The following is a 26,961-nucleotide window of genomic DNA, read 5'->3' as shown; positions in this document are numbered from 1 at the left end:
TCCTCCTTGTTTAGTAGCACTCTATTCGCTTGCTTAGAAAGGACAGAGAGCCAAGTATGGCACCTCTCCTCTCATATCCTGATACTGTTAAGTACAAATTGTGTTTAATTCATCTTTTCATATAATTCCAAGTTCCATATAGAATATCAAAAGTTGACTCAAAAACAAATGTAAACTTATCTTATAAAAGTAGACATCCACAGATGACAGAACAGTTGAAGAGTTACACAGTGTGCAAGCCTGCAACCATTTGATATACCGGCATTTAGCTTTGCTCTAGATGTTTCCCACTTAAATGTTAGTTTTCATCTTTCCTGTATAAGTCATCTGGACTGCAGATAGTGAATGGGTTTTATTTTGCACCCAGTTGTCAGATACACCTTACCAAAAACAGATGTATCCTTATTCCATGTATACACATTCTAGTCATAGTGCACAAACTAGAGTATGTACCTAAATATAAACAAAAGAAGATAACACTGGAAATTACATGATAATAAACAAAATCTCATACATCAAGCGATTAGTGGATTGCAGCACATAATTGTATTCTGGGGCTCAACCAGCTCTATTTTGCAGTGCATCAGCTACTTGAAGTGTCATAACTAAGCATCACTGATACCAAGAGATGATGTGCATCTTGCTTCCACAGCTAAAGTCTTAATGACAGCTCGGCATGGGTCTCCGAAAATTGCATTTGAAACATTGACGGAACAGCTGTTTCTTCCTTGGCATGCCTGCAGTAAGAATTTGGATTTGTCAATGGAAGGAATAATCAAATCAGAGAAACTTAATAGAGCCATCGATGACCAGTTCAATGACCCACTTCCAAACCACTTGATTGATAGGAGCAACCAAACAAGTTTTAGATGTCTTATGCTATAATTCTAGTTTGGGCATAAAACCTTTGCATAGAGAAGAAAGGTCCACCGATGTTTCGCCACCTAACCTGTTAGAGATCTGATGCAAACCATCGTTACACAAGGACCTACAAAACTAGCCAGGTTATGGCTTGGCTAATTCCAATCGGGTGCAAATCCAGGTCAGGTCCAAGTTGAGCAGTTACTGTGCTTGGTGTTCAACCCTATCTTACCAACCTAGTATCCTACTGCCACCACTACTCCCATCTATGTATGCTAGAAAAAAGCATCATACTTACATCGACTACAATAGACATTGAACTAGGGGCGTGGCAGTTGCCCATTGAGAAACTTTGACAACTGCCTCCAGGAGTACCATAACTAGCAAATGTTATGCTGGAGATGACATGTCCGTCATCACACTGCAAATGTATTTCTGGTGGCACATCCTCGATTGAGATTTTTCCCTGGATAATAGCTGGATGTGACCAGGCACTAAGAGGTGGATAATGGGACTCTGATACTTGAGCACAGATAATTCCAGTAATACGTGACTTGATTGATATATGCAATGGGTTTCCTCCTATTTCCTCGAAGAGGACAAGAAGATTATTGGATGCCCGCAACCATGATCGAGGGATATGGTACCTGGAGGAAAGCAATATTTGATGTGTTAGAAATGCTGACATTTAAGCATCAAAATCATTTAGTCGGGTGACGCATCCATATTTTCCACCAAATAAAATCAGTGATATTGGATTTTATCCATGTAAAAAGTGGCCTTGTATCCTTCTGTAGGGATAAAGCAAATAAACTCCGCTGATAAAAGAAACTACACACTATCACTCAATCAATTTTTTACAATTAAAAAATAAATGGTACTTTCTGTTCAAGCTAAATGAGAACTGCTTACGTACACTAACCTCCTCAATAAGTGTATAGCCATTCTAACTTTAATAGATCATCCTAATCAAATTTTCATTATTTTTGAGCTTTTAGTAAATATTTATTGAATATTAAAAATGCAAAAGTACAATTAGAAGTTGTATTAGCAAAATCAGTATAACCATTCAATTTAGGACCTCATTGCCCCCCCCCCCCCCCACTTCCTGTGGTAATTCTTAAACCCATATCCTTCTTTCCATGTTATTATGCACATCTTACCATCCTGTTTCCTCCTCCAACTCCACCATCCAAGCCCTTCTGCACCTACTGCCACTCCTCATCCTTCCAGAAAACCTGCAGATCTCTTTGATCCACCTCGAACTCCAGGTCTCTCTGATGACAGGCTTGTGAGTGGGCAGCTTTATGTGGGTCATTATGAAGAAGTTGAGGTGAAGATAAAAGAGATGACTGATATTTTCATTGATGATGTTACAGCCATTCAGATTTGTAGATGTTGCATGATTTGTGGGTGTGAAGATACTACACACCCTTAAGGATCTGTCTTAACCACTTCTTCAAGGCCTTGAACGGTACATGGTGATCCTTCCGCAACACTCTCCCTGATCCTTGGACATGCAGATCTCAGCAATGATATTCAACATGCTTTGTTCTTAATTGGCCTATACATTGCAATGCAAGAAGATGTTCATTTTTCTTAAGAGTACCAAACAATCGAACCTCATTTTATGCAGAGGCACTGTAGGCATAAGCCAGTGCAATCCAACCAGCAAATACAGAGAGAGAGAGAGAGAATGGAGAGCAGAACACCTGTTTTAGGGTGCTCTGGAGAGAGAGAGAGAGAGATGTCTAACTGGAGTTCCTTTGAACATATAACTCGTGATTCAAGTTTAGCACAAGAAGAAGAGTAGCAGCAACTTCACTGAAGGAGTACAACAGATGGGCCTTTGGAATTTGTGATAAAGGAGTAGGGCCAATCTAATTCATAATAGTGTTTTAGTTTCTCAGTCTTGCTACTTGTTATTTTTTCATACCCATTTTGCAACTCTATGATCAATGGATCTTTTTTTTTGGCTACAAACTTCACCTCTAATTTGATACTGTGAAGTACACATTGACGGAATTCCACCCACTTTTAACTAGGAATTTCAAATGCTAACCTGGCCTTCAGGACCATTTTGAACATCAGCCTTCAGCATTGGATCCCATATAGACGGCATACATGCCATTTGAACTGGGGTTTAAAAACATCCAATGACTATCTATCTATCTAGCTTAGTCCCCCCCCCCCCCAAAAAAAAAAAGAGAAGAGTAATGAACACTCCAGATTAATTCATATTGAAAACCTGTGAATTTTGTATTTACAGCCGACAAGTAAAGCCTTTTTGGGCTGCCGACTCAGTTGTAACATGGAAGATTCTGTGGTCACTCATATGCTTATAATTGACATATATTTGAATATCTTCATAATAGACATCTAAAGTCCGTACTCCAACAGTGGAAGTCGACCAAACTTTTGGGTTTTTAATGCTTTGGTTACGAAAAGTACTTTTGATGCCCCTACTTCTGTCATAAAGGGCATACCCAGTGCACAAGGCTGCTGCCGAGGGTCATAATTTACACAGCCTTACCCCTGCTTTCGCAGAGAGGCTGTTTCCAGACTCGAACCCGTGACCACTTGGTCACAATGGAGCAACCTTTACCGTTGCACCAAGGCCCGCCCTCCTGTCATATACAATATTATTTTTCTCTAATGAATCTCTTAAATATCTTATTCTAGAAGAGCACCCTCCTGTCTTGCAGGTCCTGACATTGCACAAAAGTGAATACGCAGTAAAATTTTATTCATTTATTTGGTGCAACCCAGAATCCCTTTTGTTTGATTGTAAGCTTTTTTGAACTAAGATTTGGTGTCTAAACAATATTGTAAACAGAAAGCCTAAAAGCTTCTCAACTTTTGAACCAAACATCTGATCCTTTACTGATGGTAATAACATTAGTAACACACAAAACTCTATATGCTCTTCATAGTTTCTATAGAGTCTGTCCAGCGTAGCATAAATTAATAAATAATGGTAGTGGAATGTGGAAATGGCATTTCTGCCTTTGGGGGTTGAGGGGGAGCCATAGAGATTTGCTTCCCTCAAGAGTCAGGCGCTCCCATTACTCTTTTTCATTTTGATCAAAAAGATTCAGATAGTATCTGAGTTTTTGACTCCCAACCAGCAAATGAGGCTGCTGGAACTTCCACCTTGAAGGTTTATGACACCATTGTTCCATGGAGAGAGAGGGGAGGGGAGGGGATAAGAAGTGAGAACATCCAAGCAGAGGAGAGGGAGCGGATCTGTGTGGAACATAAAATGATTTTCGAAGAGGATAAACAGCGCTGGAGGGGGGAGAGAGAGAGAAGACAGGTTTTCTGTAATTGTAAGTTGTGGAAACACCCCCTAGCACTGCTATTACCAGCGTATGTGTTTGCCTATCTGCTTGACACTCATGAGCGTTGGCTAAATTAGTGGGTATTAGCAATGTTACAAAAATGTGTTAAAGGCTTCCCCAACATAATGAGAACACATTTCCAGCTATACACTGTTATAGTATTAATACTAGTTGAAACACGTGATAAATGAAAAATATAATGATTGCAAGGAGAGAGTTTCTGACTGTTCATATTACCAAAAAATGGGAAAAGAAGGGAGTCTACCCACATTTTAAGAAAGTATATAGAGATGCAAAAATCTCAATTTTGCAAATCTTGATCAAAAGACAGAAATGCTTGACATTCCAGCTCCTTGTCCCAGGTTTAGCATAAGGTGATAATAAATGCAGCTCAATATATGAACACTTCAAATTCTTAAGAGGGTATTAACATACCAGCTTTGGGTAGGCTTCCCACAGTTTGTGGCACATTTCATATCATAAAAGGTCCCACGATAATCACAAGTACTCGGACAGCCATTTTTTGGGGCGACTAAAGACCAGAATCTTCCAATGCTGTGGCCATTAACCCAAGCCTCTCCCTTTCCCATGCTATCCAAATTGAGTGAAACAGGATCGACTCCCTTGGGAGCATCAAAATATGTCTGTTCGCAAATATATTATCAGATAACAGAAAGAAAGAGCCGGGGGGGGGGGGGGGGGAAGGGGGACAACAGAGGCATCTAAAAATAAATTCCACAAAAGATCCGATGTTAGTTACCTTGTACCATGTTAAGGTGGACGGAGTTGCATCCAGAGCCAAATCCATCCAATCTGCCTGCTCATTTTCATCTAGACCATATATTCTCATAAACTCACCCTTCAGCCCCACCTATAATTAGGAGAAAAATAAAATAAAAGAACAGCTGAGTTCCCAGTCAGTTCTCACTGTAGTCCAGAAGAACAGGTAAGTTAAGAAATACCAAAAGTCTAAGAGGGAGATATGTGAAGACAAACAAGTAGAAACTAAGAGAAAAAACGCCAAACATAAATTGAGATTCTGGAACAAAGGAAAAAGAGGCTCAGAGCTTTACTAAATTATGACTCACCCTTCAGCCCCACCAACAATTAGAAGAAAAAAAAAAAAAAAAAAAAAAAAGAACAGCTGAGTTCCCAGTCAGTTCTCACTGTAGTCCAGAAGAACAGGTAAGTTACAAAATACCAAAAGTCTACGAGGGAGATATTTAAAGAAAAAGGCCAATATAAATTGAGATTCTGGAACAAAGGAAAAAGAGATTCAGAGCTTTACTAAATTATAAAATTTGAAAAGAAACTTTTGATGAAGAAGAATGAATATAGGAAGTCAATGTTCTTCCAGTGTAAAAATTATATTTAATCTTTGAATTAGGTGTGGCAGTTAGGTGGATTGGCTGACCTCTGACCCAGTTAAAAGCACCCAATCCAAATCCTAACTACTTAATAAATGGTTAGAGCATCCAAACCCACAAACCTAATTAAACCAATTTGGGGCATTTATGTAAAATTTCTCTTCACAAAATACTTTGTTATTGCCCCTCAGTACTAGGTGTCAGCCTACTCCCACTGTGATAACACCCACCCATAGTTACCCCCAGCCAAACCCAATTAACCTAAGCTAGATCAGGGCAAACCAGATCATCCCATCCAACACACCCCAAACCAAACCCATTGACCCATAGTGTTTTCTTTAATATTTTAATGGTATATTTTGAACTTCTTCTGTTACAACATGTTAAATGTTGTCCTTCCACTAGCCTACCCCCACCCTGATTCAAGTCATCCCACAGGAAGGTCAGCTGACCCACCAGAACCAACACAATCAGTCCAAAAGAGGAACTACATTTATGTGTTTAAAGGAGAAGATGAGCCATATCAGTAGGGACCATTCATACATCTGTTATAAACTCGTATTTATAGTATTGCATTAAAGAGAGAGAGAGAGAGAGAGAGAGGAACTTGATGGGGCGGAGAATGTGTGTCTAAAGGAATAAATGCCAGCATTTGGGAACTTAATAGGACCTGCAACTCATGCATGACCGACCCATCATTTGGTTTGTTGAACCATCCAACCCATCAACATTCATGAATTGAAGAATAGGCATGTATGGCTTCAACACACCAAAAGGTGGTGGGTGTGGATCGGTTCATGGTCAGCTGAATTTGTGCCACACTATTTCACATGCTCTCAATTCCAGAGACATAGCGGTTTCTGTTCTTATGCATCATCGACACTGACTCTTGGAACCAATTTACTAATTTTGAATAGGTTGTCAATGCAGAGAGCTGAATCATTTAGGTAACCATTTACCAATCAGTTTTACGTAGGGGAAGATAGAATTTTCCCCAAGTATCTTTTATGGACTGAATTGTTTTAATAAGGCACACATAAAATTTGGAATAAAAGTATCAGCGCAAAGGATATTTTACAATCTAGTTTCACCTTATGTTCAAAACAACAATATAATAAATATATCAAAACATTGCATGATATGCTAAATACATGGAAACTGATATAGACAATAGACATAAATTAACAAGTAATCTTGAAAACCATGCAAATCAAGCACGTGATTCACAGACATTATGTTACAACAAAAAAAGGAAGAAAAATCACCTGATAGGTCCAAAATGACGTCAAGAGGTCAATGTCCCCATTTTTCAAACCTGTAAGTCTAATTTTGCCTCCAAATCCTGCTCCATCTTTCTCAATGAAGGCACCATAGTTCTGCATAATGAATGGATTTGCATAATGGAAATAGTGAAATGAACTAACATCAAACCAGACACCAAGTAAATGTCAAGGATGGAAAGAACAAATTCTGGAAAAACTATGGAGATGACTAATCTATTTAAAGTTTACGAACACCAGTCAGAACTTGTACCTCATCAAGAGAAAATAGCTCATGTCTATTAATTGATATACTACTAACTCAAGGAATGGAAAAGGCAAGTTGAAAACTAGAAAATTCATCAGAAACAAATCCATATTTTGGATTCTTCTCAAAGCAATGAAAAATGAACATGAGAGGAGGACGATCCCAATAATCTGGAAACACAAACCGCAAGTAAACCACTTGTCCATATAGGAACTATTTCCCATATACATTGACATATTGATGCAGGTTCATCATAGAAATTGGTTTATTTCTTTTAAAATAGGCCTAGGGTTGGGTTATATATATGTTGGGCCTTTGATCCCAAGGGTTTTCTAAGTAATAGGCCGCTTAATGAGCCTAAACTAAGGGTATATAGGTTGCATACGGGATTAGCCCAATACTTTGTTCATTTTTATTTTCTTTAATTGAACCGGTTCAAATTGGTTGCATCCAATTAGTTCAATTTAAGTGATCATGTGACTTGGTTAAGTGGTCATGTGACAACTTAATTGGTCATGTGATGTAAGTTGGGCTGGATTAGAACTCTATAAGTCCAGCCATGTTTTGAGTCTATTTCCTTTAGTATTCCAGTTTCCTAGTCAGTTTAAGTTACCTAATAGGTTAGGGATAGGGTTAGGCCATTCATTTTTAATGTCTAAGTCTATTTTTGAGTCTTCTATATAAGTTTGTAAGGGAGACCAACATTAGAGACGAATTTGATTAATAAAAATTAGCTTTATGCTTGCTGCCATTGTTGCTGCTCTTTGTGAGTGTATATCCTTGTGGATCTCAAGGTGGTAAAGGGTAGGTGGACTCCTGTGACTCCTTGCATTGTGAAGATCAGGAGGCTCTTTCAAATCATCAAGCTGCTGCCATTGTCCTGCAATACAGTGAGTTTGAACCTGTTTTCTTATTTTAAACCTTCTTCTATCATCCTTCATCTTCCCTTAGACCTAATCCACAGTCCCCTCCATCCATCAAACCCTAATTCTCCATTAAACCTGCACTCCTACCTTAACTAGGACTCCTTCATAATTTCAGATTTGTCCATCAATTCCAAACCAAACTTCTAGCCTATAACCCCCACACCTCTCCCCACACTTGATCCAAAATCCAGCTCATAACTCCCACTCTATCCCTTCCATTCCTTCACTCCATTAAAGCCCAAAACCTGCAACAGAATTGTAGAATTTTAAAACCTTCCCAAATCCTATTATTTATATACCATAAAAGCACCCTAGACCTGCCTATTAAAGCCATATAAGACCCATTCCCAAATTCCCATCCTAAACCCTAGAATTAACCTAAAACCTAGTGTTGTCCATTCGAACCAGCAACCCCTTTTGCTATTGATCCTGTTATCTGGCTCCTAGTAGGTCTCCTACCTATCTAGGACTACATTACATATATTTCCATGTATATAGGGAATCCATGTCTTACTTTCCTCTTAAAAATTTGAAACATGAATGTGTGATGAGGATGATCCTAGTTCTCTTGATTCATAAATCTCATGTATAGGAAATCTTTTCCCATGTACATGTTACTTCATTACTTGTCAATAGGAATCTTTTGTTGTCAACAGAAAGAAGGTTTTATAGCTTCCAAATAGCAGAGGAGTTAATCCCATCATCAAAAGGACCTAATTCCAGTGAGGTTACAACAGGAAGCAAATGAAAATGTTCTTTCATATATATTACCTGCAAACCCACTGTTTCAGATAATAATGCTATCTCATTGTCTCCCCTCAATAAATGAACAGGCTGCACAACTCGGACCCAACTACCAACAGCACTGCCTGCACTTCCATAACACATATTAGCAGGTAGATGGACAAACTAAACTACATAAGCATGAAAAACTAAAACATGAATACATAAATGAATCGATGTTGCTATTTAGTATGTATGGCAGGCATCCATGAATGCATAAACAATAGAAGCCAAAACAAAGAGGGAATACAAGAGAAAAATTCATGCTTGACAATAGAAAACTTTCTGTGTATTATAATACTTCCATGGAGGAGCACCAGATGGTCATATCTAGATGATTGAACCTGGGGCCCTCCTCTTGGTCTGGTTATCCAAACTTCTAAGAACCATAACCATCTGACTTAGGAAACTGAAAAAAATTGCAGGAACCTAACTAAGGTTTCTGTAATGGGGACATCATGCCACACCATTACCAGAGGCCCTTTGTGCACCACTACCAGAGGAGTAGGAGACTACTCCCACGGAACCAGTTGCTGTGGTTCGATTATGATTTCAGAGGCTACAGTCTAGCATGGGGCTGTTTAGACATCTAGGGCTATTTTTGTCATTTTCCTTTTAGTATTTAGGAGAATAAGTGAAGGGCATTTTCGTATTTTTATTTGTTTAATTCTGCACTTTAGTTTCAGCCTTTATAACTTATGTGAGGGCACTTTGGGTACTTTGGTTGTTTATTTTGGCTATAAATTAGGTTAGGGGTATTTCAGGTATTTACATGTTTAGTCTTTATTTAAGTTGTATTGAGACATTGAATCAAATTAATGAATAAATGAATATTGAAAAGACTTGCTGCAAGAGCAGTCCCCTCCCCTTCTACGATTTTCTCCCTCTCTCAAGGTAATTCTCGATCTCTCTCTTTCTCCCTCATCTCTCTCTCTTTCTTTCTTCCCCTTCCCCACGGCTCTCCTTCCTCTTCTCCCTTCCCCCCCCCCCCTGCTGCTGTCGTGACTTCTTTCTTCCCCCCTGGTGCTGTCGAGAATCCCATCCCCTCCTTCCCTTGCAACCGAAATAACCCAACCTCCATCTCCCCAGTCGTGACCCCCTTTCCCCTCCCTGTCCTTCTAACCGAAACACCCCCCCCCCCCAGTCCCATTAACATTTTTTCCCTTCACTTCCCCTCAGCCGAACCCTTTTCTCTCCGTCTCCCTCAACTGAGAGTCCTTCATCCCCTTCCTAATCCTGTCACTAACCACCCCAGCCCATTCCCAGGTTTTATCTGGTAACCTTAACCCCCAAACCAACCCCTACAATCCATCCCTTCTTTAAACCTTGAAACAGAATTTTTTTTTTTTAATTATGTTTGCATGATTCCCACTCTTTTCAGACCTGAAACAGTATTTATTTTGCATTGGCTGCATTGTTTTGGCATTACATATATTCCTACTTTCCTAGTACTTCTAATCAGTGGCTTATTAACTTATATGGACTGTTATGCATGCCTACTGAATCTTTGAATGCAATGCCATGAATCTTCTTGCTTAGCTGTGTGGAACTAACATATATGGTGCTGGACTTGATTCCTAAGACCCAAAGTGTTTATTCATTTGATTTCTGTTGATAATTGCAATTAGTAAATTCTGTTTTGTTATTTCTAATGCGGAATGTGGCGTCATGCAAACTCCAGCCCTTGTCTCAAGTCCATATTAGAGTGTAGTGATCTGTGGTCCTGTCCTACTGCGGGATACCTTAGCTTCTAGGGCTTGTCCTGCATCATTCTGCCAATACCAGCAATCCCCTTTGAGGTTTCGGCATAAATCTCTCTCTCTCTCTCTTCTGTAGATCTGTCTGAACAGATGACACCCTCTCATATGTGAACTGCCTTTTTTCTTTTCCCCTCTTTTGTGATTTCCTTGACGGGATTCATCACCATCTGGCCCATCGCACTTTCCTCTTTTCTTTTCTTTTTTTGGGGGGGGGGGGAGGGGGGGTTGTTTAAGTTAACCATACCAATCTTGTAAGCCACTGAGGCTATGGATGTGCTGCAGCTGTGGCTTTTGGCATACCACATATAGGAAAGAGCAGTGCCGTTGTGAACCACTATTTTCACCTTGCATAATCACCACACTCTGATTAAGTGGTAGGCTCTGAATGCATTGTTTAACTAGTGGCCTTCCACCAAGCCAGACAGCTAGCACAAATATCCTAATTACACATTATTTCCAAAAGGTTTCATTTGAAATCAGTTTTGAAGGGAAAAGTCGATTACCTGCAAGCTGGCCATTTATGAAAATGCGAACTACATCACGCATTCTATCGATATTAAGGCTGGGACTAACTTCAGTTTCCTCCCAATGTGAAATGTCGTCATCAGAAATATGTATCCTGTGTTTGATTGATTTTGTATTGAAATTAGTAGACAATAAAAATGTGCCTTAGCCAACCTAGAGATAAAGAGAGGATGTTATCCCCCCCCCCCCAAAAGAGAAAAAAAAAAAGAAATAGAGGTATCATCAATCAATTAATTTAACAGGTACAAAGTTAACACAATGGGAGCAGTATTATTTAAAACTAAAGAAGTGGTAATAATTAACTCCTGAAACTCAACCTTAATAGAGTAAATACCAGCAAAGGAGCATACACATGAAAGTTGCAAACAGGCAGAGTAGTAAAATTTATTGCTAATGAAGAATATAACAACTCAGAGAAAACAGCTCCTCATGTGCAGGAAGTGTTAACTGAAATTAATCTGCTAGAGAATCCATAATATTATCATCCTTGATGGTTTGTAAGAAAATAAGTCCACCTACATATTAAAGGTCCAAATGGCACAAAAAGGATCAAAGTTCACAAGGATAAGAAGATCAATATTATCACACTAAAAACTTCAGATGACTGACAAGGTCCTCTCGGCACAGAGTTATTTAAGGCAAGTGGCGCATGTGAAGCACCAAAACACCCTTGTGCCTGAGGCACAATTTTTCAGTTCCATGAGGTGCTCTCTTTGGCTGACGTCTTAGGCGTGAGTGTTCAGTTTTCTTATAGTGAAAGCAACGGGGCAGTGCATTTTTTGGCAAATTTAGCTTGTGATGCTATGGTTAGTTCCACTTTCCACGATGTTCTTCTGGTCCCCCCGCCATACGAAGGATAATAAGGGGACAAGGCTGGTCTTCCGGTCTTCAGAATGTAAATTGTTCTTGGGTGGTTTCTTTAGTCTGTATGGGTGAGAGTGTGAGGCTCCTCGGGTTGGGGTAAGGTGGGTTAAGTCCCCCCCCCCCCATTGTATCTTATGCTCTCTTCTTTTGTTAATAAAATCGCAGGGGCTGGCCCGGGTCCCAGATAATTTTCGGGCAAACAAAAAAAAAAGGGCACAATTTTTCAGAAAAGAAATATAACAAATATTGTCACTAAAGAATAATGTACGATGCAGATAACTAACTAACATAGTGTAAATGGCCTAGAACCATTAACACAATATGACAATAACATCACAGAATTATACAGCATTACAAGCAATCAGAAGTAAGTACATGAGCAATTTGAAAGATCACAAAACCTAAGTTCTATAATCTATAACCTTACTAAATTGCAAAATGATAGAGCATGCTCCATTCCCTCAAATCATAGAAACCCACTAGGGCTGCAATGGCTGGTAGGATGAAGAGAACCTGAGCTATGTTTGCTTGAATAGAGCAGCACAACCAAAATGTTACATGAAGACACAGAAATGCACAAAAGGTGAACAAAGGCATACAGCCTTAGCGTAGTGGTGCCAAGTGTAAAAGGTGCATGCCTGGCACTCACATCATAATAATAACAGATTGATTCTTTGCTTAGTACACAATTAGCTGATCGGACTATATATATGGGAAATGCAAAAATGAAGTCACTGAATCGATGCCATGCTTCCAGACTTAAAATAGAAAGACTGGTTGAATGAAATGCTTCTTCTTTGGCAGCCAAAACTACATTCTACCCCATGAAATCATTTTCATTCAGTATAACATATATATTTTTGCTAGTGACCCCATGAATCTGCAGACAAAAAGTATATCATGAACCTTGGATTCCTTAATTTTCAATGCTTGAGGCATCCGAAAGACATCTAGAGAGAATACTGAAATCTCTAGAAGATATACAGTTTCAGAGGCTAATTTAGGAGACCTACACTGCAACGATGATGATAGCCATTCCGCTGATCTATACATTGATGCTACCCTTCCCTAACAGTTCGAACTTTTAGGTGAAAGGCTAGCGAACATGGTACCAGAGCAGCGAGGTCGAGTGTTCGACTCTTGGGAAGTGCATCAGAAGAGTTTTCCCGACATTTCTTCTCCTCCACATGCAAGGGACTACAGCATGCACATGCGGGGGAGTGTTGATGTATACATTGACGTTGCCCTTCCCTAACAGTTCGAGCTTTTAGGTGAAATGGTGGCGAACGCATTCTACAAGTCATGGTTGCACCAGCAGGCTGTCTTTATGTTGATGTATACATTGCCGCTGCCCTTCCCTAACAGTTCGAGCTTTTAGGTGAAACGGAAGCGAACATGGTATCAGAGCAGGGAGGTCAAGTGTTTGACTCCAGGGAAGTGCATCAGAAGAGTTTTCCCGACATTTTTTCTCCCTCGGTGCCGCACGAAGGAAATGCCACCATGAGCTCCACATGAAAGGACCATGGGATCTTGGCCTGCACGTGCAAAGGAGTGTTGATGTATACATTGACACTGCCCTTCCCTAACAATTCAAGCTTTTAGGTGAAACAGTAACGAACACTTTATGCTCGAACAGAAACTCAAGGGAGACCCAGATAGTTGTAGCAGTTACAAACTTTCTTTATGAGAGTAATAAGAAATAAATCTATTGAATAACAAGACCAATCAACATCATGACTAACTTACAAGAAGCAACAAAGATTTAGGCAGCCTATCTCACAGCACGTAACTTCTAAGTTCTAACTTTGCCCTTTATCATTGTCTAAGCCTATTGGTAACTAAACTAAAATGAAAGCAACAAAGCTATAATTTTTAGCACTCCAAGTAACTAAATATATATATAGGTTGATTAAGATGGGATTATGCTCTTGACAGATCAGAATGGCAGATAAGGGTTCGTGTGGCCTAATCCAAGTAGTTTGGATAAGGTTTAGCTGAGCTCAATTGAGTTACATAAGTCGAGAACAACAGAGGGGTAAGTTATTATCGCTATCCCATTTTCCATCATAGAGCAAATATTCAGAACATAGTTGTGAAGGCGACGCCTTGGCGTTCAGGCGCCTTATTCTCGTCTTGCTTTCTGGTGTCGCCTTGCCGCCTTGTTGGTGTCACCTTGTTTTTAAACCCCCTCGACCACCTTGATTTGCCTAGGCGCCTTAACAACTATGATTCAGAAGCAACATCTACCCCTGAAGGAGAGTCCAGGATTGGCATTGAAGATCTTTATGCATTAATTGTTGATGAATAGACTAGACACACACAGGATAAATGAAGTCTTTTTCTTTCTTTTTTTTTCCTTCTGATAAATAAAAATCCCAAGGTAAGCTGCCTTTGGACGATAAAGTTTTGACCGACAAGACTGAATAGGGATTTAAGGAATCAATGCCAAGTTAGAATTGTGGGGAATCCTTCAGCAAATCAAAAGGTTTTAAGATTGGCTGGACTAAACACAAAATATATGTACTGTAATTTTAGTAGAAGCACAAGCAAAATTCCTGTATAGGGTTTCGCTATAAATTTGTAGCGAGGATTATTTCTCTGCAATGCAATCTGAGAGGTGTCTGGACGAGCGTCTGTAACCCTATTCTTTATTGACACTGATACAGATCTCATCTCACCACGGACATAGGCAATCTTGCCGAACCACCTAAATCCTTGTGTGCATTGTGTGATTGTCTGTTTGCAATTTCTATTTTTTCTGCCTCATTATAGGTTTCGTTTCTACAATATTGCAGGGCAGGAAATGCAGAATAGAGGAGAAATTCAACATCAACAATTTAAGAGCTCGGATCTGCTTACAACGTGGATTGAATATAGACCTTGAAGAGAGAAAACATCCCCAAAATATGGAATAAATCCAATGGATAGATGGGGCTCGGCAGACACAAGCCACAAATAGAAACCTTGGATCCTAAAAAATAGGAATCTAAAAAACAAAGATCAGTAAGCCAGATGAAGGCCAAACTCTGGTCAAACTCCTCTCCTAGGGCAGAGAACATGATACCAAAATATCACTATGGTTTAGTGATTGGGTCACTAGATCTCGTAAAACCTTTTTCAGATCAAGAAACTTGAAAAACAAAGTAATCACAGGTCATTATCTGATCTTATTTTAGACCTGATTGCAGGAGTATTCAACCACAGCAGAATATCGTTCATCAGCATATAGAAATCCCTTGTTGTATATGTGATTAAACAAAGGAACCCATCAGGGACAGAAGCAGCAGTTAATGATCTTTAGAGACTCTCAAAACAGCAATAATGGGTATACAGTTACTGATTATCTTGCTTGGATACCATGTAACAAAGCAAAATAAAGAAAATCTGCAAAGGAGAAGAAGAAGAAAAGAGGGAAGAGAATAGGGGGAAAGAATACTAACCGATTGAAAGAAAATAGAGAGCAGCCCAATTAATAGATGTCATGTATACACAAACACTAAATAAAAAAATTTACATCAAATCCTTGGCTTATGTTACACACAAGACCAAAATAATAAGAAGCCGTTACAAAAATACCCCTACGGTATAACATAAAGTTTTATCTCTTAACAATTTTCTTACGTAGAATGTTTAAAAATAGAATCAATTGAATATTAAACAGGCTGGTAAGACTACGAGTCTCCAACCATGAATTTTCAGATAATGACATACCTGGTTATATACCACAAGTAATCAGATGTGTCCTTTGTCACATTTAAATGCTCCCATATGCCTTGAACAGTAAAATTATCGCCCCACGCCCCAACTGGCTCTTTAAGAGCCTTCCAGTTTTCTGAGATAGCGAAGGGAACTTCGGAATGAGGCAAAAATTCTTTAGGTTCCTTTATATTAGAAGACAGAGGAAAACCAAAATCTAGTGTCTTGATGGAAATTTGTGCCCCAACCTGGTATAAAATGCAAAGAAAGAATAAGTCGACCAAATTTTACACATAAATTGAAAGGTTACACTTGTTCCAACATTTTACCCTGGGAAAAAATTGTAAGCCCTGGGAACAACCCTAATCAGTGATTTAGTGCATACTAAGGAAGTAACAATAGCTTCTGGACAAAAACATGATGAGATAAAACCGACGGCTTGTACAATTTATTAAGATCACAGCATTTTCTAATGGATATGGATTAATCCATTATATGTATCACACTAAGAAATGAATTTAGCATTTACGCAAGTTCCATGAAATGGATGCAAATGAAACTACCCTGTGAAACTCAACTTATGAAGAGGGACATGTTGGCAGATCAAATGTGAATAGTGCCTAAGGAAGAATAGGTTTTAAGGCTTCAGCTTTCCCACCCTTGGAGAATCGGAGTGGGGGGGCTTCAAGCTGAGGTCAGGATTTAGATTATGAGAGAAGAAAAACAGGCCTATGTATCTCCGTAGTTGGAATTTAAGGGTCAACTGCGAAGAATAACTAGAAGTTCAAATCCAGAATCTCTATTCAGTTATATAGATTAAAATCAACAAAATATTTGCTTCTTCCAGAGTATATGTTATGAAAGATGAGTTTGCAACTTGGTTTCTTCAACTTTACACTTGAAGAGGCTATGTAAAGGATGATAATATGCATACCAACAGAGTTTAACATATATGTTGACATAAGGAAAATTTCACAAAAGTACCACGGGTATCACCCGTATCAATTGCAGATTATGTTGGTAATCTGCAATATCAAGGCCACATAAACACAAGTGAGTGAAATAACATCATCTATCCAAGTTGTTTTGTTAACATACTTAATCTACCCAAAAGGTTTATGCTTTTCTTTGGAATAACAATACATGATGTTATTTCTCTCACTTATGAAAAACAGTATATCAGGATGACTGGACCTGGAAATTGAGAAATGCACACTTTTTTTCAATTATTTCTTTTCTCTTTCTTTTAATTTTGGATAACAAAGGTATTATTGTAATATTGCATTACTCAAGTAACATGAAGGATGCAATCTGAATGAGACATTTTAGTAGTCTGTGAAGATTCCAAGTTCTCTCTCATGTCCAGTATTTCAAATTATGGTTAAAATATTTCCACAAGAAGCCTACAGATATCATAATTAAAGAGAAAATGTAGAAATAAGCCGATAACCATCATTACTTCAACGGAAATTTGTTAAGCCATGAAAACAAATGTAGAAATGTGAAGCAAATGGTTGTGACCTGACCTTGGCAGTGTTATAAGCCGTGTTCCTACAGTCTGGTAATATACTCACCGACCAAGGTGGTAAAGTATATTGCCGACCAAGGAATGTCACAGTAGCTGACCAATGCCAATCAATATTTGCAAGAAATGCTGAGCACCCAATTCCGTTTCCTGACTGACTTAGGTTCAGGCCTTCATGATGAGCATGTTGACGATATACATGTGCCTGAAAATGGCCATGACCACAGAGAATACAAAAATGAATAAACTTACAAAAGAAAATTTTATTTTGAACAAGAAACAACTCCTCAACAATGGATTGCTAGCAAAGAACAAAGTTCTTCACCAGAAAATGGCAACTAGTTTCTATTAGTTGTTAAAAGAGATAGTCAGGAGAAAAGGTGATTACAACAGTCTTTGCTGTCAAGAAAATTTAAAACTGCAACGTTGAAGTATGTGGGAATAAATTGAACTAAAACTGCAAGTTCTTCAAAAAATTATTATCAGGACATGCATTTCTATATGACATATTCTAAGCAAAAGATGACAGAAAAATGCTTATAAAATCCTCTATTTGTGGAAGAGGAAAAGTAAGGAAGCAAATACTGAATGGTTAAGATATTTCTAATTTGACTATTTGAGGACCTAAATAATTTTCTTTCCATGCGCATATAACCTACGGTGATGATATTTTAGACAACATATTCATGCAAATAGGAGCCTCATGCACTGGGTAGTGGGTACGCCCTTTATATTCATGCAAATAAGAATCTCATTTTAATCTTTAGATCAACACAAACCTCCTGATTTGGTCCCAACCACATATATTGTGGTGAATCATCAACAGCAACTAAAGCAGGCTCACAAAGCTTTATCGCTGCATGGAGATCCTTCAAATGCCCCCACTTAGGTTGTGTTATCAGGCCTAAGTAGAACAAGCCATCACCAAATTAAATACTGGATAAAATATGGACCAAAGGAAGAGAATAAAGAGATTGATCCAAGAGAGGGAAACAGGAAGAGAGTGGAGGTAATGCATGTGATAACACAAATGGATACCGAATGAGAAATGAGATTTTTCTTTATCGCAGATGAATTTACCTACCATATTCATCAATGGGAGCATCATAGTCATAACTCGTTATATCAAACGGTCCCCCTGATGACCGTCCAAAGTTTGTTCCTCCAAAATACTGCAATCATTTAGCAGGAAATATAGGTGTTAATTAGTACAAACATGTTACACACAAAATTCAAATCACCGACACGATATAATAGAAAAAAAAATATTTCTTGTTATATAACGGGTGTTCAAAAATCACAAAATGGTGAAGTTTCCTAGGGTCATATGAGAGCATAATCTTTTTTGAGCATAGATCATGCTAAAACACAAGGCCACTGTTGTCCTAAATAAATGGAGTTCATTGAGCACCTACAGTTTTGAGATTGCACAGGACATTTCCTTGTGAACTCAGACACTCTAGCCATTGTTGCAACTCGCAACCCAGGCATTGGATACAAATTTTCCCTATCCCTCAAAGATGACTAAGTAAATTCAGGAGTCATGACAACTAACGCTTTATGCTGGTATATATAAAGTTTCAATTGGCAGGTGTAATACAACTAAAAATGTACAGAAGAACAAATTAGGAAAGACAGAGAATATGCTGAACTATATATCCCTCTAATGCTCTTATCAGTTTTTCTCATTCAGTGCATATGGTTGAGACATAAGGAATCTTTTCTTTCTTGGTTTAGCGATGGATAGTGCTTAGGAGAGGTCTTTTCATTAGATTTCCAGGCTGACGAGAAAGGGAATGGGACTGGGGATGGATTGAGAGATTGGTTGACAACAGCCAGTATTCAATGGTAGTAGTACTAGTGGAATGTACCACAAGTCTAAAAGACTAAAACTCAACATGGAAATAATGGCTAAAAGCATTTAATGACAAAAAAAAATCAGCCTTTAGGATTTCATAACCATTGATTGCCTTTAGGGTTTCAGAACCATTGATTAGCTACGGCAACTTTCACCTTGTAGAAAATATTTACCAAATTTTATTTTTTTTCCAATCTTTAAGGGGCCACTTCAACCTTTTTAACTTACAACAGAAAACTTCATTAAGAAAGCCTTGGTCGCACTCTTTCCTGCTTGGTGGACGAAATTTTCTCTCCTTTAATAATTCTTTCTCCTAGACACCTTTATCCTCTTTCACCAAAGAGCAAAAAGAAGAATCTACCAAGTGACAGAAACCTAAACTTCCACGGTAGTTCCACCTGGATCCAATCATAGCTTTTCACATTCAATAAAATGACTTGTTGAATCAAGATCTCCTTATTCCACCTAAATCCACTCGAGACAGAATCAGTTCTTCTCCAGACACCACTGCTCAAATGAGATCTCCAATCAACAGTTGAGCACACCACCACTCCTTAATTGGCCTGCACACGCTTTCCCAACTGATCCAATGGTGTTTATCACCATATTCTCCCCCAAAGAAGCTGACCACGATTTGCTCAATTTGCCGAGGGACAGATACAGGTCTAGGTTCCTCTTTCTTTAAAAAATAATATGAACTTCTGAAGCTCCAATGCACTTTGGTATAACTAGAAACACTTGGCCAAGGTCTTGGCATTTTTTCAAACCTCAGTTAAACAACTCTTTAACTTCAAAAGTCTTAAGGGAAACTTGACTCCGTGGCTTGGCTAATTTAATATCAAAATTTCTCAACCATGATTTAAATTTCTAATATAAAGAACCACTTTACTCAGCTTGCTATGGGCAAGTTGCTAATATAATCTAGCTCTATTAAGAATTAACGCTTGAATTTCTTTTCGATTTAGCAATAAAGCAGCTAGATTTATGTAACTTGGATAGTTTTGTTACCATATAATAGTTATGAAAGCTCCCACCACGTTGGAAAAAACGAGCTATAGCAAATGCATTGTCTTCAACTGGTCTATGAGGCAATTTTTCCCCCCAAGATGTATACCTTCAAAAAATGAATTTAAAAAAGTGAAGTTAATCCACATAAACTTCTCAAATTCCATAGATATTAGTATTGAACAAACCATCTGAGCCACTCATATCGCCATACATCTATCCATAAATGTAGACATATATACATGTATATAAAATTAGAGCAAGCTTGTGAGCTAGTGAGAGAGAGAAGATTCATATTATCAAAAAGACAAGGAAAGGAAAAGCATTAATCAGTCCATGCCTTGTGATATATATGCATTCTATGTCACAACTATACAATCCAAAGGGCTGGGTAAATACTCAATATTGCAGTCAACATAAAACCACTCAGATCTTTCATACTTCCTTTATCATTTTTTTTTTCTTGTAGCAAGGAAAACATTTGACACTGCTCCAGTTCAGCCCCCCCAAGTAACAGCCCATTTTAGGAAGAGAAGTAACTGTAGGTAAGGAACTGTCCCTCAACAATAACAGCCCATACCAACTCACACTAGTACTCATTTTGCACATAAAACCTAATTATAGCCAAACTTAGAACACTAAGAAACTCTCCTCCAATTAAATGTACACTCTTTGGTTTCAACAAATGCAGGGTTGTACATAGAAAAATTGTAACAATATCCTAAATCTTTTTGGGAGAAGGTTTCCGATGCCGCAACTGTGGGGGGGAATCCCCCAATCAGTTTCGTCAATTGGGGGGCCCATCTGGTCAGGGAGAAGAGAGAGTGTTAGGGATGTGAGGAAAGCATCCCCACACTGACGGCATGGGGATCTTTTTCCACCTTATTTTTTGGTAAAAATAACATCTTTTAGCTTGACAGATGATATGTCTTACCACTGAACAAGATCACACCTCTCTGAATGTGAAAGTGGAGCCAGATATTAACATGGTAGTATGATGTTGATAAAAGGAAACCAAAGCATCAATCCTTATGTCATGACCTCATCCCTCAGGTTGACAGTCTGATGAAGTGAAGAGTTTGAGGCAGATCATGCTATTAAGGCTCATGGAAAGTATCCCAGCTCATCTAGAAAGACCATGCCTTCTCATATCCAAGAAACATCTTGTGGCCTTAGATGCCGGTTCCATGGTGAATTGAGTAGTAAAGCAATGTTGGGAAGGCAATAAGGCCTAGGATGCATATTGGGCCAAACCCAATGAAATTGGTAATTTTCGAGCAGGTTCTTGAAATTACTCTGGGGCTCCCTTCTCTATACATTATCATTTATGAAATAAAAGAAAAACATTTAATTATTAACAGTTTTGGAGAAGACCATCCCACCAACTTCTTCAACTCAATAGTCGGAACAAACTAAATACTTAAATTGTATAAACAGCTTTGCTTTTACTTGTTAAAGTCATGCCAATTAACAACAATAAAAGGGAACTTGTAGAACCTTACTCCAGCAGAAATTGATATTGCTAAGATACTGATGACCCTTTCATTAGACAACATGAGATCTCTTTGATCTTATAAATAACCTCACTAGAGTTCACAACACCCTTAAGAAACCATTAAGATTAGAAGGGGGGATGGGAATTGCAACCACTATCAGCAACTTTTTTAGTTGCCAATTGATACAACCATTACCAGGAGATAGAATGAGATGTGCCTTCTTTGTTTAGAATGCATCATGAATAATTTTAGATGAAAAGGAAAAAGTTAACCAATAACCACATGAAATTGCAATGTGTCAAGGTGCCATCATACCATCCATTCCAATCCTCTGTCCAAAGTGCTGGTTTCTTGTAAGAATTTGGCCTGAAACCATCGCAGTAAAATGCATTGCAGGAATCTATCTGTGAAGGCAAATAAAAAAGTAAGAGGAATGACCTCAAAAAGTCCAAAACTTGAATGGGTTCACATTTAAAGAAATCTGAAAACTATCAAACTAATAGACTGCAATTAACCAAGCGATCAATCAATTTAGGATGCTCAATTTTCACATACTCCATAACAGTTTCTTTTATTACTGAAGACGGATAATAATTTCTGAAACGAAAAATAAAAGGAATCTATGAGTGCAAAGACCTTACCATAGTTTCCGGTGCGTCATTTTGCCTGCACATAACCCAAGGGACACCAGCACCAAGCCCAAGAGCCATGCTTGCAGCCCATTTAACATACTCCTTTCCTCCCTCACCATATGATCCTTCAATATTTCCATATTCATTCTCGATCTGTTAAATGTGGTTCCAATTACAAAATTATAGTGATAATGGATATTACTTTTAAAGGACTCAGAAGCCATGATAAATAGCTCATGATTCAGACCCACCCACCCCCCCCCCCACCCCCACACATTCAAATAACAAGGACACTTCATTTTCCAAAAATCTGCCATATCGAACACCCATGTCCATATAAATATCAGAAACCAGTGGTTCTGCTTTCTATATTACTCTACATATAATTTTCATAGTAGGTTCTATATCAGGCATCCCCTATTCAGGCTGGAAACCGACACCCATTCCCACATTAGTTGATATGAAATTAAGCAATGTATTTAATATTGAATAGTTCCTGTTACTAATTCAATTAGCTAGTTGATTTCCATTGATATGAAAGGGTAATAATACATTATGAGATTTAGACCTACTAATAAATGTATTTCATATGTAGACTGAACATGGTAAACGTCATACAACCTGCATCATTATGATGGGGCCACCTTGCCAAGATAATAGCATCTCCTGCTTCATGAGATCTACAATCTTTTTAACAAACCTCTGCATCTCATCCTGGAAAATGTGAAGACAATCAAGATTTCAATTAGAAACACCAAATTTTTTTCGTAAAAAAACCACTAAATTTGCTTTGGGTACTACATATAATCATTATTTAGCAGTTTTTGTCTATTAGATTCCTAATTGAGTGAATCAAAAGTTGCACCAAATCTACAGTTCTTGAAACTTGAGAGTTGAAACCCATTTAAAAATTTTAAAGTCATCCCCCACCCCAAAAAAATATCTATAAATAAAAATTTAAAACCTCAAAGGTGCAGAAAACCAGGGGAAAAAACGATCATATTTGCTTTGTGAACTACATATAATCATTATTTAGCAGTTTTAGATTCCTAATTGAGTGTGTTGAAGGATCCAACCCCAAACCTTAAGCCATTAAGTGGAGATAGCTTCTCAAGTATTTGAAGGCACCAAGAACCTGAAATACCGATGTGGGATTATAACTCTATAACTCCCAACATCTCAACACTCACCCTCACATGTAGCTTCATCATACCTCGCTCTACACGTGGACAGACAACAAAGGGACCTATGCTCTAATATCATATTGAAGATTCCAATCCAAAACCTTAAGGCATTAAGTGGAGATAGCTTCTCAAGTATATGAAGGCGCCAAGGACCTGAACAAACCGATGTGGGATTACAACTCCCAACATCTCAACAGAGTGAATCAAAAGTTGCACCAAATCTCTAGTTCTTGGAACTTGAGAGTTGAAACCCAATTAAAAAGTATAACGTCATTCCCCCACCCCAAAAAAAAATTAAAACCTCAAATGTGCAGAAAACCAGTGTGTAAAGTGGCCCAACACTTCTAGTTGGATCTCATAACTGATGTTTTTAGGTATGGACCAGAGGGGGGTGGCAATCAGAAAAGTCTGAGCACACGGCCCAACAATCCAACCAGAATATGCCATGAAAACAGGGTACCATTCATGCTTTTCAGCTGATAGTCTGAATTAATAGTGTAGATCAGTGATTCTGTAAAATACTGCTTGTAATGAGGACCAGTGTCTGACAAAACTTCTGCTTCCCCTTTGTAATTTGGAAGTGACGACATCCAAACTTCGAGGTGACACTATGAAACATGCAATACAGAATGTTGAGTACATGTAAACATGAACATGCAATACCTTGAATACTGAATTGTTGGTTCGGAACTCAATACCAGGAAGATCACGCAGCCAAACTGGAAATCCCCTGTAAAATTATTAACCAAATTTGGGTGAGAGATCTGACAGTTTTCTGTATCCTCTATTAGACACATCAAAGTATCAAAAACATAATGAATTCTTCCATCACAAATATCTCCAATATTCTTCAAGATTTTCCAAAATGTTCCGAAAATAAATTCCTCAAAGATTTCAAAGCCATTGATGTTTGTAATTCAAGAAATAAAATATTTAATGCTGAATCCATAAAATGAGTGGGTATTTCAGTTTTCCTTTTTTCTTATTTTATGCAGCAACCCAAAAAAAAATATTGTACACTCTATCCTTTTTCAGATCCCTACCAAAACTCCAGAAAACAAAATTGGTGGCTTTCTTCATCAGAAAAAGGAATACAAAAAGCATACAATACATTTTGCCAGGTTAAATATAACGATACTTGGGTGTGGGAAACAAATGTTGAAACAATAAGTGGAAATTATAGATCTCTAATCTTACAGTAACTACTGGATGTCAGTTGAAATGTTCGCTTGAGGACTGCCTTGATAATCTCATCAAGGTCGCCCAGATATATGACACATGGCAGTGGGTTAGGTCCCAAATTTTGTGGACAGGTAGATCTGAAGGTCCCCTCCAAACATGTAAGATTTTAGCCCAAACAGAGTTTTCCAATTGCAAAAATAGAAGTTTGAAAATTCAGGGCTATGGGAGAGTGTACAGTAGTGGTCTGAGAACCATAGGCGTGCATGAACATACATGGGGGATGCATGCCAATACATGGGAGGGTATTGAATTAAGTTCTGCAATTTGAGAGTTGACTAATCCAGACCATTTACTATCTATCCAATGGCACAATGAGGATGGACTGCTTTGATAAGTTTATCAAAACGGACACTCATGAGCTTTTCCAATGCAAAAAAATGACGTCTTATAGATCAAAATAACAAGGACATATTGCATAAGGTTACTGCATGCAATTGCAAATTCATAATGCCAAAAAAAAAAGAGTGAAATAGTCAGATTTTATATGCATGTGTGTAAATAGCTTTTCGTTTTCTTATTTTGAAGTCCTCACATAAATAGCCTACTCTACCTAATGAAAGAGATTCCAAAACCCCCAAAAATAAAAGAAAAAACAGAAGTTAAGTGGCACTTTGACAAATCACAGAGATGGGTGTTTCAATTTTTTTATTTCCTTCTTCTTTCCAGTACTTAAACAGTACTTTTAATTTAGGTCCATGCTGCATAGAAGTATGCTTTTAAATTTTGGCCAAAAGTACATCTAAGGTTTTCATTTCAGTTTGGCGTTTTACGGAACAAGAAGTGCAAGTGAATAATACAAATAAACACAGAAAACAATGGAAAGAAGACAACACCCGAAATTCCACTCTGCACATGCATAAGGGCCTATGCGGAGATGGAGATAAAGTCCACTTGACCCAATCAGCTTCACAAATTTGACGAGATCATATCTCCCTTCAAAATTATACTGAGCACAAAGCATCAAAGGTAAAATGAACATTTTAGTGGAAACAAGTAGATCAAAGCATACATTGCCAAGTTCATCTGCAAACCGAAGTTAGAACAAGAAAGGAAGAGTTACAGAACCTGTCCTCTGATTGGCTCATGCCCATTCCAGAACACGTAAGTTTGAATCACATCTGCCCCACCTTCCTTGCTTTTTACAATCAGATCAGACCACATCTGACATCATACGAAATGTATCAAGTCAAATGACTCGAAGAAGAAAGAACACATTGTTTAAACTATAAACAACAGAAAATCATTATTAAAAAATATAAGAGAGGAGGAGAAATTACTAGAAGCCTATTAATTGAACATGTTCGTGAGTATCAAAAAAAAATAGAACTCCATGATTGAATGAACACAGTGTCCTTCCAATTCCAACTATAGATACTTTATTCGAGAAATAATGCACACTTAAGATAACCCCAAAATTTGCCACTTTCAGGGAACGATAAACTGCAAGACAATGCACATCAAACAAAAAGACTTTCTGTTTGGTTGATATCCAAAAACATAAATTTGGAATTCAATGGTTTTAACTGAATTGAATTTCAACAACTGGAAGCTTCATACTCTTGTAGCATCAACTGAAAGCCAAACAAAATGCATTGCCAAAAATTAAAATGCCAGTATAAACTAAGTAACTGAGATGTCCCCACTAAGATTTGCCCTGAAACAGGAATCAAGACAGTCTAACACCTTCATGTCCGTACTACTTTATTCATTTCCAAACGAATATTCATCAAACTGCAAGTTCCAACCGCCCAGGCATGTATATATCAATCAGACCATAGAAACTATGGATCATCCAATAACTAAAATGCAATAAAATTTAATTCAAACAGTTGCCGAGCCCAAAGTAACTGCAACGAACATTCAAACTCGAGAAGGAAAACTGAAGCTAAACAAGATCAATCGATATAGCAACCAAATTAGAACAATAGTCAATCATCAGAATCACTCCTGTAAACTACTCTGCTCCAAACAGAAACAAAAACCCAGTTATGCAAATAAAAGGATTCAGTTTATGATATTGAATTAAAAATGAAACGTGAAATAGATTACAGACTGGTGAGACGAATTGGGTACCTCAGGGGTGGATCGAGGATAGTGGATTCCAGCAGAGATAAGCATACGTCTCTTGCCATCGATGACAAGAGCCCTGTGATCGTAACTCACATTGAAAGGCTTGAAGAACTCCAAGGAGAAAGCGAGATGAAGCGTCCATGCAAGAACCAGACATCGAAGCACAGCCTGAGAACTCAACATATTCGCATGAAAGTAGATTGAGAACGAGAAATTTTGCAGGAGAGATGGAACTCAAATCACTCAAAACGCAAAACCTATTTTTATAATTTGAAGAGTGAACCCCTCACTGGAGGAAG

The 26,961-nt window shown here is 38.1% G+C and overlaps 1 protein-coding gene across 3 annotated transcripts; it reads right to left on the bottom strand.

Annotated features, from left to right (window-relative positions):
- Window positions 1-322: 322 nt before the first annotated feature.
- On the bottom strand, window positions 323-26,961 carry LOC122669402 (beta-galactosidase 9). 3 transcript variants are annotated; one of them, XM_043866163.1, is made up of 20 exons: window positions 26,666-26,952; window positions 25,658-25,753; window positions 25,426-25,538; window positions 24,014-24,080; window positions 22,788-22,880; window positions 22,176-22,319; window positions 21,850-21,938; window positions 20,042-20,147; window positions 18,260-18,347; window positions 17,955-18,079; window positions 17,370-17,380; window positions 17,177-17,333; window positions 15,666-15,898; window positions 11,069-11,184; window positions 8,794-8,891; window positions 6,835-6,945; window positions 4,963-5,073; window positions 4,638-4,846; window positions 1,160-1,508; window positions 323-737 (listed from the first exon to the last, which is right to left on the bottom strand). In XM_043866163.1, the coding sequence occupies exons 1-20, from the start codon at window positions 26,843-26,845 to the stop codon at window positions 606-608; spliced, it is 2,628 nt and encodes an 875-aa protein (XP_043722098.1). In that variant the 5' UTR covers window positions 26,846-26,952; the 3' UTR covers window positions 323-605. The 3 variants fall into 3 exon arrangements, with proteins under 3 accessions (XP_043722098.1, XP_043722097.1, XP_043722099.1); XM_043866162.1 differs by having other exon boundaries at window positions 17,177-17,380; window positions 26,666-26,951; XM_043866164.1 differs by lacking the exon at window positions 1,160-1,508 and having other exon boundaries at window positions 17,177-17,380; window positions 26,666-26,961.

Source organism: Telopea speciosissima, chromosome 7, assembly GCF_018873765.1.
Source record: "Telopea speciosissima isolate NSW1024214 ecotype Mountain lineage chromosome 7, Tspe_v1, whole genome shotgun sequence".
NCBI classification, from domain to species: Eukaryota; Viridiplantae; Streptophyta; class Magnoliopsida; order Proteales; family Proteaceae; genus Telopea; species Telopea speciosissima.
Note: the sequence above shows the minus strand (reverse complement) of the source record. Positions and strands in the feature narration are given on the sequence as shown.